Source organism: Borostomias antarcticus, assembly GCF_949987555.1.
Source record: "Borostomias antarcticus genome assembly, chromosome: 6".
In the NCBI taxonomy this organism is placed as follows: Eukaryota; Metazoa; Chordata; class Actinopteri; order Stomiiformes; family Stomiidae; genus Borostomias; species Borostomias antarcticus.
Window position 1 is genome coordinate 1,278,051 of NC_140239.1, and position 13,655 is coordinate 1,291,705.

General features: G+C 44.8%; 1 protein-coding gene across 1 annotated transcript; it reads right to left on the minus strand.

Annotated features, from left to right (window-relative positions):
• Window positions 1-1,177: 1,177 nt before the first annotated feature.
• LOC311310159 (uncharacterized protein) lies at window positions 1,178-9,457 on the minus strand (the record flags this gene model as incomplete). Its single annotated transcript, XM_084439583.1, has 8 exons — window positions 1,178-1,412; window positions 2,161-2,323; window positions 5,927-6,068; window positions 6,689-6,772; window positions 7,430-7,642; window positions 7,820-7,940; window positions 8,731-8,880; window positions 9,447-9,457. 8 exons carry the CDS (start codon window positions 9,455-9,457, stop codon window positions 1,178-1,180), a joined length of 1,119 nt encoding a protein of 372 aa, XP_084295709.1.
• Window positions 9,458-13,655: the final 4,198 nt, after the last annotated feature.

Genomic DNA, 13,655 nt, shown 5'->3' on the forward strand with positions numbered 1-13,655 from the left:
AAATCAAATAATTATTCATCCATACACTGCACTGTAACTTTTATTCCTGTTTTATTTTTCCTGCATTTTGTTTTAAATGTCCTTTTTTGCATTTCATTCTATATGACCTTTGTGTTGCACTTTGTCACGATGCTTTTGATGTCTCATGTAAAGCACTTTGAATTGCCTTGTTGCTGAATTGTGCTCTACAACCAATAAACTTGCCTTGTCTTGCCTAGTTGCAGGTTTGCCTCTAAGACCATCCTGATCTTGATCTCGCGAGATGTAGGCTACACTAATGAGCCCAGTCAAGGCCGGGCTGTTTCGTTTCTAGCCGGATTCTTTGGATTTAGAAAGCAGACGGGCTCCTAAGTAGAAGGCTACTTTTACTGAAACGCCAACCTTATGTAGGCCTACAGAGGAAAGTACTTAATGGGGGAAATGAACTGTGACCAGCACCCCCTGGTGGTGATCTCTGGTATATGTGTGACGGACGAAAGCATGCACGCACACACTGTACACGGGTCGATCAATCACTACCGATTTCATAGGAGTGGGGGCAATATTTTCTTGTCAATTACATAACAGTTTAAATATGGTATATGTATGCAAATAAAACATTTCAATTCATTTCAATTGATTACTTTCAATGAATTAATAAATGGCTATAGGAGCAGATTCAAATAAATTAGGATGTACATTAGAAAACATGTCACAAACTATTAACCTGTGCCATCAGCTGACCACAATGCATGCAACAAATACTGTACCAATAAAAAAAAGAAAGATCTACCACCAGTTCTTTGTCTCCTTAAAATACTGTAAAAAACGCCATCTTACATAATACTGTCCAACAACTGTGTTGCATTATGTCTTCAACACATCAACTAACAAGGTTGAATGTTGAATTTCAGGCCCTGTAGGTGATTCCATAGGCCTCTTGGTTAAAAAACAAACGGCCTCTTACAGTCCAGATTTCATTCAGCTGCATCCAGCAACGTAGTCATTTATAATCATGGACCATGAGGAAACGCACAATAGAGGAATCATAACTGGATTAAAACGGATGTAAGTCAATATCAGTCAGGATAAAATCAAGTGGAAGTTTGTTGTATGAGAAGAGAGGATGTAAACAAAGAATTGTGTTGTACGCCATGAAATAATATTGAATGTTCTAGTGTGTAGAGTTGGTGAAAGTTCAGCAGGTCCCAGAGAGTTTGCTGTACTCCTGTTTGATACTGCTGTACACAGAGTGGTAGAAGTGGCGGTCCGGAGCCATGAGGTCGGTCACGATCTCGGTGTGGTCCATTTTAGACAGGAGGTAGAGCGACACCTTAATATGGAGGGAGGTGAGCAGTTCTGAGAACTTGATGGAGGACGCCACGGGGACGATGATGTCGTTGGTTCCGTGGAGCAAGCAAAATGGCGGCACTCTGTAAGATTGGACACACATGAGGAGGAACGCTGTCATTAAGCAAACAAGTTCACTCAAAACGTGCTGATTGACAATGTTTTTCCACATATGAGAAGGAATATTGTCATATATTATAAGGTTCAACTAGAACGTTCAGAGAGCACAGGCCTCTGCTCTTGAATGCTTTTCATGGCTCTGTGTGCACGTTTGGTATTGCTGCATTTAGTAGGTCGAGATTTTTATGCCAGTCCAAACCCTCTGTCTCTGTGACCTTCCCAGGTCAAGATATGGCCATTTCAATTCCCCACATTGATAATGAATGTCCAAAAAACGAATGGAGGTGAATGGCCGTGTTTGGGCGGCTTGTGGACCTATCCCGTCATTCGGATCTCTTCCATAATTGAATGGGTTCTAAATTGGCTCATACTGCACCCCTCCTCTGAGTTTAATGAAAATTGGTCAGGTAGTTGTTGCGTTATCCTGGTCCAAAAAATGAATGGCTGTGAATAGCCAGGCGTGTGTGGGCGGGGCCCGTGGACCGCTCCTGCACTGTCGCGGGGGCGGAGCTAAAAAGTTCTGCTTGACAATGTTTTTTTTCCAGAACATCAGAGGAAGTTCTCTTATTTATACTTTAAAATACCAATGCAGCGCTTTATACGGCATATCCTGTACACATCAACAGCATATCCTGTACACAAATATACACACATGCAGAAAACTAAACATTCATTGATATTTTCGTTGTTGTCACTGCGGCATCTTCTTACTTTCTCAGGTGTTCCTCGTCTAAGTTCTTCAGTATGTGTGTGGGTGAGTAGTAAGGAAAGTTCTCCACTCCATTCATGGCTTTGTGCATCGTGGAGACGTACTCAACGGCTCGCATCTGTTCGTGCTGGTAGTGGTCCATGATATTGTAAACTCCACTCAAACCTGAATGGAGAACATCAATGCAGAAGATGTGAGGAGGTTAATGAATGTTTCGACTAACAAGCCACTTGTAATCACACATACACAAGCAATACACACACAATGGACGCAAGTGTGAGTTGACATACTGGTCTAATCTATCTATCTAACATTATCAAACTACTTAAACAACATCCTGTGAAATACAACAACTATAACTAATAACTGTACCCACAATGCACCTAACCTCTACACTAACCTAGGCAAGGCAAGTTTATTTGTGTAGCACATTTCAGCAACAAGGCAATTCAAAGTGCTTCACGAGACATTAAAAGCATCAAGACAAAGTGCAACACATAAAAGGTCATAAATGCAAAAAAGGACATTTAAAACAAAATGCAGGAAAAATAAAATACAGGAATAAAAGTTCCAGTGCAGTGAACCTATGAGAATCCTAACACATAGAACAAGGACCAGACGAGCAACGAAGCTCCTCAACATCTCAATTCTGTGGATTTGAAAAGTAGAAGGACCCCTGAGTAGAATGGACTATCTTAAATGGCACGGACCATGTCTGTCTCTCTGTCTGTCTCGGGGCTATGTGTCTCTCTGTCTCGGGGCTATGTGTCTCTCTCTGTCTCGGGGCTATGTGTCTCTCTCTGTCTCGGGGCTATGTGTCTGTCTCTGTCTCGGGGCTATGTGTCTCTCTCTGTCTCTGGGCTATGTGTCTCTCTGTCTCTGGGCTATGTGTCTCTCTCTGTCTCGGGGCTATGTGTCTCTCTCTGTCTCTGGGCTATGTGTCTCTCTCTGTCTCGGGGCTATGTGTCTCTCTCTGTCTCGGGGCTATGTGTCTCTCTCTGTCTCGGGGCTATGTGTCTCTCTCTGTCTCGGGGCTATGTGTCTCTCTCTGTCTCGGGGCTATGTGTCTCTCTCTGTCTCTGGGCTATGTGTCTGTCTCTGTCTCGGGGCTATGTGTCTCTCTCTGTCTCGGGGCTATGTGTCTCTCTCTCTCTCTCTGTCTCGGGGCTATGTGTCTCTCTCTGTCTCGGGGCTATGTGTCTCTCTCTGTCTCGGGGCTATGTGTCTCTCTCTGTCTCGGGGCTATGTGTCTCTCTGTCTCGGGGCTATGTGTCTCTCTCTGTCTCGGGGGCGGGGCTATGTGTCTCTCTGTCTCGGGGCTATGTGTCTCTCTCTGTCTCGGGGCTATGTGTCTCTCTCTGTCTCGGGGCTATGTGTCTCTCTCTGTCTCTGGGCTATGTGTCTCTCTGTCTCGGGGCTATGTGTCTGTGTCTCTGTCTCGGGGCTATGTGTCTCTCTCTGTCTCGGGGCTATGTGTCTCTCTCTGTCTCTGGGCTATGTGTCTCTCTGTCTCGGGGCTATGTGTCTGTGTCTCTGTCTCGGGGCTATGTGTCTGTGTCTCTGTCTCGGGGCTATGTGTCTCTCTCTGTCTCGGGGCTATGTGTCTCTCTCTGTCTCGGGGCTATGTGTCTCTCTCTGTCTCGGGGCTATGTGTCTCTCTCTGTCTCTGGGCTATGTGTCTGTGTCTCTGTCTCGGGGCTATGTGTCTGTGTCTCTGTCTCGGGGCTATGTGTCTCTCTCTGTCTCGGGGCTATGTGTCTGTGTCTCTGTCTCGGGGCTATGTGTCTGTGTCTCTGTCTCGGGGCTATGTGTCTCTCTCTGTCTCGGGGCTATGTGTCTCTCTCTGTCTCTGGGCTATGTGTCTGTCTCTCTGTCTCGGGGCTATGTGTCTCTCTCTGTCTCGGGGCTATGTGTCTGTGTCTCTGTCTCGGGGCTATGTGTCTGTCTCTCCGTCTCTGGGCTATGTGTCTGTGTCTCTGTCTCGGGGCTATGTGTCTCTCTCTGTCTCGGGGCTATGTGTCTCTCTGTCTCGGGGCTATGTCTCTCTCTGTCTCTGGGCTATGTGTCTCTCTGTCTCGGGGGCGGGGCTATGTGTCTCTCTGTCTCGGGGCTATGTGTCTCTCTCTGTCTCGGGGCTATGTGTCTCTCTCTGTCTCGGGGCTATGTGTCTCTCTGTCTCGGGGCTATGTGTCTCTCTGTCTCGGGGCTATGTGTCTCTCTCTGTCTCTGGGCTATGTGTCTCTCTGTCTCGGGGCTATGTGTCTCTCTCTGTCTCGGGGCTATGTGTCTCTCTCTGTCTCGGGGCTATGTGTCTCTCTCTGTCTCTGGGCTATGTGTCTCTCTCTGTCTCGGGGCTATGTGTCTCTCTCTGTCTCGGGGCTATGTGTCTCTCTCTGTCTCGGGGCTATGTGTCTCTCTCTGTCTCGGGGCTATGTGTCTCTCTCTGTCTCGGGGCTATGTGTCTGTGTCTCTGTCTCGGGGCTATGTGTCTGTGTCTCTGTCTCGGGGCTATGTGTCTCTCTCTGTCTCGGGGCTATGTGTCTCTCTCTGTCTCTGGGCTATGTGTCTGTCTCTCTGTCTCGGGGCTATGTGTCTGTCTCTCTGTCTCGGGGCTATGTGTCTCTCTCTGTCTCGGGGCTATGTGTCTGTGTCTCTGTCTCGGGGCTATGTGTCTGTCTCTCCGTCTCTGGGCTATGTGTCTGTGTCTCTGTCTCGGGGCTATGTGTCTCTCTCTGTCTCGGGGCTATGTGTCTCTCTCTGTCTCGGGGCTATGTGTCTCTCTCTGTCTCTGGGCTATGTGTCTCTCTCTGTCTCGGGGCTATGTGTCTCTCTGTCTCGGGGCTATGTGTCTCTCTCTGTCTCGGGGCTATGTCCATGATTATCTCCAGAACCAGCTGATGTATGAAGTTGACATCTGGCGGCTCTATTTCTCAGCACCCTGATGTGCAGTGTCGCCTGCGAAGTTGTTTTGATCAGAGGTTCTTGACGGGCGTAGTTCCGGGTGGAAGGATACGCTCCCATCCAGTGCTACGGTCAACCCCATACCAGGATCCATGATACCAAGGGGCGGCTTACAATGCTACCAGCTAGCGGCCTACAGAATCTAGCTATCCGCTTCTGAGCAGCTTAGAGTTGATTACTGTCGCTATAAGCACAGAGAATACCGGACAATTGACCGCCATTCAATTGGGTCTGAATGGTGAAATACGGTCGTACAATAGAGGGGAAGCCACGTCATGGCGGTTTTGAATGGGCATAGATCTCAGAAGCTAAATATTATCTACAGTCAGATCAATAGTTGTTCAACACTGATGAAACAGAGTTTATTCAGTAATGGGTTCATTCCTTTCAGTTTGTACCATGAAATAAAAATAGTTCCTTTCGGTGTATATGCCAGAGGTGATGATTTGAATGGTGAACTCTAACTGATTCTGTCGATTTATCTGCCCGATTTATTTGTGAGTAATGCTTTCTATACTTGTGCAGCCCTGCAGTGTTTAGTGTGTGTGTGTGTGTGTGTGTGTGTGAGAGAGAGATAGCTAGATAGATAGACAGACAGACAGACAGACAGACAGACAGATAGATAGATAGATAGATAGATAGATAGATAGATAGATAGATAGATAGATAGATAGATAGATAGATAGATAGATAGATAGATAGATAGATAGATAGATAGATAGATACAACTGGGTTACATACACAGATGTGCCATCACTGAACATTCTGAAACCCACTCATCTCTATGAACCAATCAGGGATGCTCACCGATGACCCCTCTGATAGCAGCTGTGACCTCCTGCTGCTTGGCTGCCTCTATGAACAGCTCTGCTCGCCCCTCGATAAGGAAGAGAGTGGTCAGAGCAGACAGGTGAGCACCCGCCGAATGGCCTATCAACACAATATTATCCTGAGGAAAGACAAAACACACAATCACACCTAACTACCAGAACTGCTTAGCAAGAGCAACTGAGGAAAATGTATCTGTGAATGTGTGTATCACAATCCGAATATCTTTAGGTGTTTGGCATGACTCGCACATAGTCCTCCATGGGAGCAGTGAAAACAAGCGCCAGGGGAATGCTTATGTCCAGGCCATGCCAAAAATGTAAAAATATTCAGAATGCGATACATTTCACAGGAGAGCATATTGAGACTGGTAAGATTACACCCTGTGCTTCCCGTCTTGGAAAAGCACATTTATCATAGTTGTTCCAATGCATTCACGGTTGCCCCATTGACTTCCATTGTAGCCCAGTGAGATCCTGCAGAAAAACGTCAACTAGCTCAATACTGGAACCATCAGTGATGTTATGCTCTCTATGTTTCAGGTTCATGGTCAACAGACCACAAATAGGGCTAAATGTCCAAAATAGCACACTATCCCTTTAACTTGTTTCTTCTCTCTCTCTTTGGATTCTTGAATGTAAACAATACAAACACACTGTCAATAAGGTCAACATATTAAGTTACTGTATGCTCAGTTATGATATCACGTTTACATTTTCAACCATTGCATCAGTAACTTACCTTGTCAAATCTGAACTTATGTCCGCTCTCTCTTGCCCACACAAGGCAGTCAGCAATATCTTGAATCATACACAAAACATTCCCCTAGAAAAGAATGAAAAGAAATGTCACCTTTTAGTGTAGCAAAGTTTTAACTCACTCCTCAGGATAAATATCGCTCACTTGCACCGTCAAATCGCTTGCTTTTTGGTGGCATAGGGTTCGGGTTACGAGTGAGTGGGTTATGAGTGGTGGGCTCATGTTTGAAGTCAGATCGAGCCGAGCTTGAGTAAGTGAGGGTGGAAGCAATACTGACTCCGTGACCGCTGTCACATGAGTCTTTAGTCTGACTCTGTTAGCACATATGTGACCGCCACTGGAGGTTTGGTCCTGATGTCTGCAATCCTCAAAATGCACTAGAGGGAAAAAAACCGGTACATTTTGTTTTTTTCCTAATTTCCTTTTATTTATATTATGAAAACTGAACTTGCGAGGAACCCACTCTATATAACAAACAACAGTTTAAGCATCACTAAATGTATCATATTTTGTCATCAAAATCCATGTCCTGTGACAAGTGTGAACAGTTCTGAATCTTTAAAGTCCCTTTTCTCTGCTTAACGACTTCAGGTGTACCAACCTTCCCAGAAGCATATCTTCCTCAAATATTTGCAGATCTCAATGCATGGCACATCATTTGAAAGCTTACAATTTATACTTTCCTAATCTAAAAAAAAAACTGAAAAAAGATGGGAGGCTTACCCTTGGATAGGTGCAGTAGTCGGGGCAGATGACCGTGGCGCTCAACTCCTTAGCCATCTGCATGGCCAGCAGGCAGTACGTGGACCTCTCTCCGGAGCCCCAGGCTCCGCCGTAGATGAAGACCACCACGGGTACGGGCCTCCGGCCCGACTGGCCCACGGTGGGGGAGTAGTACAGGTCCAGCTGGTTCCCTCTGCGACCAAACGTGATTCCCTGGGACAGGGGAACAAATCACAGCTCCATAATCTTTATGAACATTTACGTACTATCAGCAATATTGAAAGATTACATATTTAGGGCCTCACTAAGCACTTTTTTCCTCATTAAAAACCGCTAAAATGACTCAAAACATACATACATCAAAACATACATACATCAAAACATACATACTTTTTCATAATGTTGGCGGTTTTTGTCATTCTTGTACCAAGACTTCCATTGAAAGTAGAGTTTTCCGTACTGCAAGTACTTGAGCGTTTCCAGCACAGCTCTGGTCAGACAGTAGATCCTCCTGAGAGAGAGGGACACGCAGGTCAGGCTCATCACGGGAACACAGAACCCCTTCAACACAGAACCCCTTCAACACAGAACCCCTTCAACACAGTCTCTGGTTCAACACAGAACCCCTTCAACACAGTCTCTGGTTCAACACAGTCTCTGGTTCAACACAGTCTCTGGTTCAACACAGAACCGCTTCAACACCGTCTCTGGTTCAACACAGAACCCCTTCAACACCGTCTCTGGTTCAACACAGAACCGCTTCAACACCGTCTCTGGTTCAACACAGAACCCCTTCAACACCGTCTCTGGTTCAACACAGAACCCCTTCAACACCGTCTCTGGTTCAACACAGAACCGCTTCAACACCGTCTCTGGTTCAACACAGAACCCCTTCAACACCGTCTCTGGTTCAACACAGAACCCCTTCAACACAGTCTCTGGTTCCACACAGAACCGCTTCAACACAGTCTCTGGTTCAACACAGAACCGCTTCAACACAGTCTCTGGTTCAACACAGTCTCTGGTTCAACACAGTCTCTGGTTCAACACAGAACCGCTTCAACACAGTCTCTGGTTCAACACAGAACCGCTTCAACACAGTCTCTGGTTCAACACAGTTTCTGGTTCAACAGTCTCTAGTTCAACACAGTCTATAGTTCAACACAGTCTCTGGTTCAACACAGTCTCTGGTTCAACAGTGTCTAGTTCAACACAGTCTCTGGTTCAACACAGTCTCTGGTTCAACACAGTCTCTGGTTCAACACAGTCTCTAGCTCAACAGCAGATCCTGGACCAGTCACCTTGGCTTCAGGGCCTCTATGTACTTCTTGTATCCGGGTTTGTTGGGCCAGCCGTAGAACCACTGAGCCACCAGGGAGATGGAGTAGGGGATGCCCACCAGCAGGGCGCCGGCTGCCATGGGCAAGGACACGTGGTGTCTCAGTCCAATCCTGGAGAGGGAGGGAAACCACTCTTTCAATTACGCAGTCGATTTCATTACTGTGTCAAAAATTAGACTATTAGACAAATTAGACTATGGTGCTTACATTTTTAAGTCCAAGTTGAGATGTTTTATCGTAGAGTTGTATTCTGTATGGGAGGCAAGAAAGAAATGGACAAAGTATAGAACAGTTAATATTAAAGCTTATCCACAGAGAAGAGCAAAGCACTACTCAAGTGACTACTGACAGATGTGAGTACAGATGACGGATAATAAATTGCCAGATGGAGAGCCTTATAATGTCTAGCTGTGTTCCTAGGAACTTGAATGAGGAACTTAGTGCTGATAAGATACTGTGAGGACAAGCCATGACAAAATTGTTGGTACCCTTCCGTTAAAGAAAGAAAAACCCACAATGGTCACTGAAATAACTTGAAAGTTTTTTGTTTTTTTTATTACTGAAAATTAACTAATGAAAATCAGACATTGCTTTTGAATCATTTTAAAAAACAAACTAATGAAACTGGCCTGGACAAAAATGATGGTACCCCTAGAAAAGATTGAAAATAGTTTGACCATATGGACATGTTAAGCTAAGGTGTGTCCTCTAATTGGCATCACAGGTGTCTTCAAACTTGTAATCAGCCAGTCTGCCTATTTAAAGGGTGAAAGTAGTCACTGTGCTGTTTGGCATCATGGTGTGAACCACACTGAACATGGACACACTGAACATGGACACAGAGAGCTAAGGAGAGAGTTGTCTCAGGAGATTAGAAAGAAAATGATAGACGAGCATGTTAAAGGTGAAAGCTATAAGACCTAAGCTGTAACCAACAAGCCTAGAACAACTTCCAAAGAGATTAGAGGTGAACTCCAAGGTCAAGGTACATCAGTGTCAGATTGCGCCATCGGTCGCTGTTTGAGCCAAAGTGGACTTCATGGAAGACGACCGAGGAGGACTCTGTCCACTGTTAAAAGCAAATCATAAAAAAGCGAGACTGGAATTTGCCAAAATGCATATTGACCAGCCACAAAGCTTCTGGGAGAATGTCCTTTGGACTGATGAGACAAAACTGGAGCTTTTTGGTAAGTCACATCAGCTCTATGTTCACAGAGGCAAAAATCAAGCAAACAAAGAAAGACATTGTACCTACTGTGAAACATGGAGGAGGCTTGGTTATGTTCTGGGGCTGCTCTGCTGCATCTGGCGCAGGGTGTCTTGAGTCTGTGCAGGAGGGTACAATGACATCTCAAGACTATCAAGGCCTTCACAGGGTGTCTTGAGTCTGTGCAGGAGGGTACAATGACATCTCAAGACTATCAAGACCTTCACAGGGTGTCTTGAGTCTGCGCAGGAGGGTACAATGACATCTCAAGACTATCAAGGCCTTCACAGGGTGTCTTGAGTCTGTGCAGGAGGGTACAATGACATCTCAAGACTATCAAGACCTTCACAGGGTGTCTTGAGTCTGTGCAGGAGGGTACAATGACATCTCAAGACTATCAAGACCTTCACAGGGTGTCTTGAATCTGTGCAGGAGGGTACAATGACATCTCAAGACTATCAAGGCATTCTGGAGTGAAATGTGCTGCCCAGTGTCAGAAAGCTTGTTCTCGGTCGCAGGTCATGGGTTCTCCAACAGAATAATGATCCAAAACACAGCTAAAAACACCCAAGAATGGCTAAGAGCAAAACATTGGACTATTCTGAAGTGGCCTTCTATGAGCCCTGATCTAAACCCGTTAATTTTCAGTTAATTTTTATTTATTACTCTAGTCAGTTTCAAGTAATTTCAGTGACCATTGTGGGTGTTTCTTTCTTTAACGAAAGGGTACCAACAATTGTGTCCACGTCTGTATTATGGCAAATAAACGTTCTATTCTATTTCTAGAGTTCATTCTCAAAATGAAAATAAGTAGCCAACTACATGTAGCCTTTGCTATGAAACGAGATTCTATTTAATTATATTATAAAACAATATCTTCTTGTGTGATACCAACGCAGAAGCAACTTGGTATAGATAGCCTATGAATCAGACGGACATAATGAACTCGCAAGTGTGCGCCTCTACCGGGGATAAAAATGCCAGGTAGGCGAATCAGGGCTGGATGAATGTTACAACACAGAAGACCCGGTGACATAATGACCTGTCAGGTTGTGCTATTTCACTAAACCAACCAAAACGTGATGTTATCAGTCGTACTGGTATATTAAAGGCCTACAATATGTCAATGGCATGCTTGCTGAATCCTAGTTATAGTCTACACGCCTAATCAGCAATTGCATATGCCGTAAGGCATCAAGGCTCACTTTAGCAATAGCTTCTTAACAGAGGAAGGGTTGTTTGTTTTAAATAGGCTAGTCCAATGTTTTAAAAGGAGGTATTGTCCTAGATAGGCTACAGCGGGCGCTTGGTCTATCATTATGTCAAGGTTATGAAACCTCAACTGGTTCCGGAAGGAAAACACATTTAAATCCGCAACATGCGCAATATCCCAGCGCAAAGCCTCAGTAGGAGAACAACTCAATGGGTTATTTTACCATTCCGGTGCTTGCAGATTGCAGGTCGTAGATGCCGGTGTCTCAGACCATCACGATGGCCGCGGTACTGTACTATAATGTACTATACTGTACCATCTGGCAGCTCCTTCTTTCTATTGGTGTTTATTTCGTAGGGGGCGGGACTAAATGGCTAACGTGGTTTAAGGCGCGACCGCTATTGGCTAATGTAAGCCGTCATTACTAGGCTTATCTCGCTGTAACTTAAAGGGAATAAAGACAGTGTGTTTTGCCTTTTGTTGACTGTTGATAACCAATAGCATACATCCACGGTTGTGCTTAAGTGCAAACGTGCTTTAATATTACCCACGTAGCCATGTGTTGTGTAGGGTTTATACCGATATGTTTGTGAGCCAATAAAAATGCACACAATTCGTGGTTTCAGAGCCATGTTTGGGACTGGGCTGTCCACTCTAGTGACATATGCAGCATACAGTACATACAGTGCATAGGCCTGCTACACTGCGGATATTACACCAAACTACAGGGACCACAAAACAATTGCTACTGAACGAATCTAATTGTCGATTTTAGCCTATTTGGTTGTACCCTCGATGTCAATTGTAAAAATGCATAATTGGCCTCTGTTGCTGTCACATTTGACAGAATCTAGAATCTCGGCGCTTTGTCCTCAATCACCGCTAGGGGGCGCAGAGGCGCAGGCTGCCCATCTAGTGTGTTAAATCAAAGCCCCTCATTTTTGTAAGCGAATATTAGCATCTGCGGTTAACTATACAACTTGTAATTTCATTATCTAGGAATAAAACCCACTAAGTAAATAAAGTTCAGGTGATAAAAGATTATAAGAATGGTGATCTACAAGCCATTAAATTTGAATCTTGGAGTGTTCAAGTTAAATTTGATAAAGCATATTTGGCACAGCCTGGTTCGATATGGTTTCACATAATACAATGTATATTCCGGAAAGTGGGAGGGTTGGTATTTTTGCTGAGATGTGATTTTGAGATTTCCAAGCTGCCTACCAAACCGTCGAATTTCCATAAACACCTACTGCATTACTGGAAAATGACCTTTACACAATTTCACACATGGCTCCACCTTGTGGAATGAGAGAACCCTTACAGTTAATAGGCATAAGTGGTACAAGAAAAAGTATTATTTTGTGTTGATTTGATGGATGAACATGACACTTTAGGAACATAGGACCCTGGGAACATAGGACCCTGGGAACATAGGACCCTGGGAACATAGGACCCTGGAAACATAGGACCCTGGGAACATAGGACCCTGGGAACATAGGACCCTGGAAACATAGGACCCTGGAAACATAGGACCCTGGGAACATAGGACCCTGGGAACATAGGACCCTGGAAACATAGGACCCTGGGAACATACTGTAGGATACTGGGAACATAGGACCCTGGGAACATAGGACCCTGGGAACATAGGACCCTGGGAACATAGGACTTTAGGAACATAGGACCCTGGGAACATAGGACCCTGGGAACATAGGACCCTGGGAACATAGGACCCTGGGAACATAGGACTTTAGGAACATAGGACCCTGGGAACATAGGACCCTGGGAACATATAGGACCCTGGGAACATAGGACTTTAGGAACATAGGACTTTAGGAACATAGGACCCTGGGAACATAGGACCCTGGGAACATATAGGACCCTGGGAACATATAGGACCCTGGGAACATAGGACTTTAGGAACATAGGACTTTAGGAACATAGGACCCTGGGAACATATAGGACCCTGGGAACATAGGACTTTAGGAACATAGGACCCTGGGAACATAGGACCCTGGGAACATATAGGACCCTGGGAACATAGGACCCTGGGAACATAGGACCCTGGGAACATAGGACCCTGGGAAGACCCTGGGAATCGACACGCTCCTGCTTATTTTCACTACGAAACCAGAGGGCACTGTTGAGCGCTGACAAAATTAAGAGAAGGGAATAATACTGGCATGATATCATGCAGTCAGATAAAAAACAAAACAACAACACGGTAACACTTTATATTAAGGTCATCTTATTAAGCATTAGTTAATAGGTACTAAGGTCCCTATTGATGCTGATTAACATGAATACATGTTAATAAGACATGTATAAGTGTTAATACATGTATTATGAATGTTTATTGTTAAGATGAGACATTTATCAGAAACAGTTTATAAACTGCTTAAGAACAATAATACAAGCCTTATTAGTTTCTTCTAGCCTACTTACTTATCTGTTAATTATGCACAT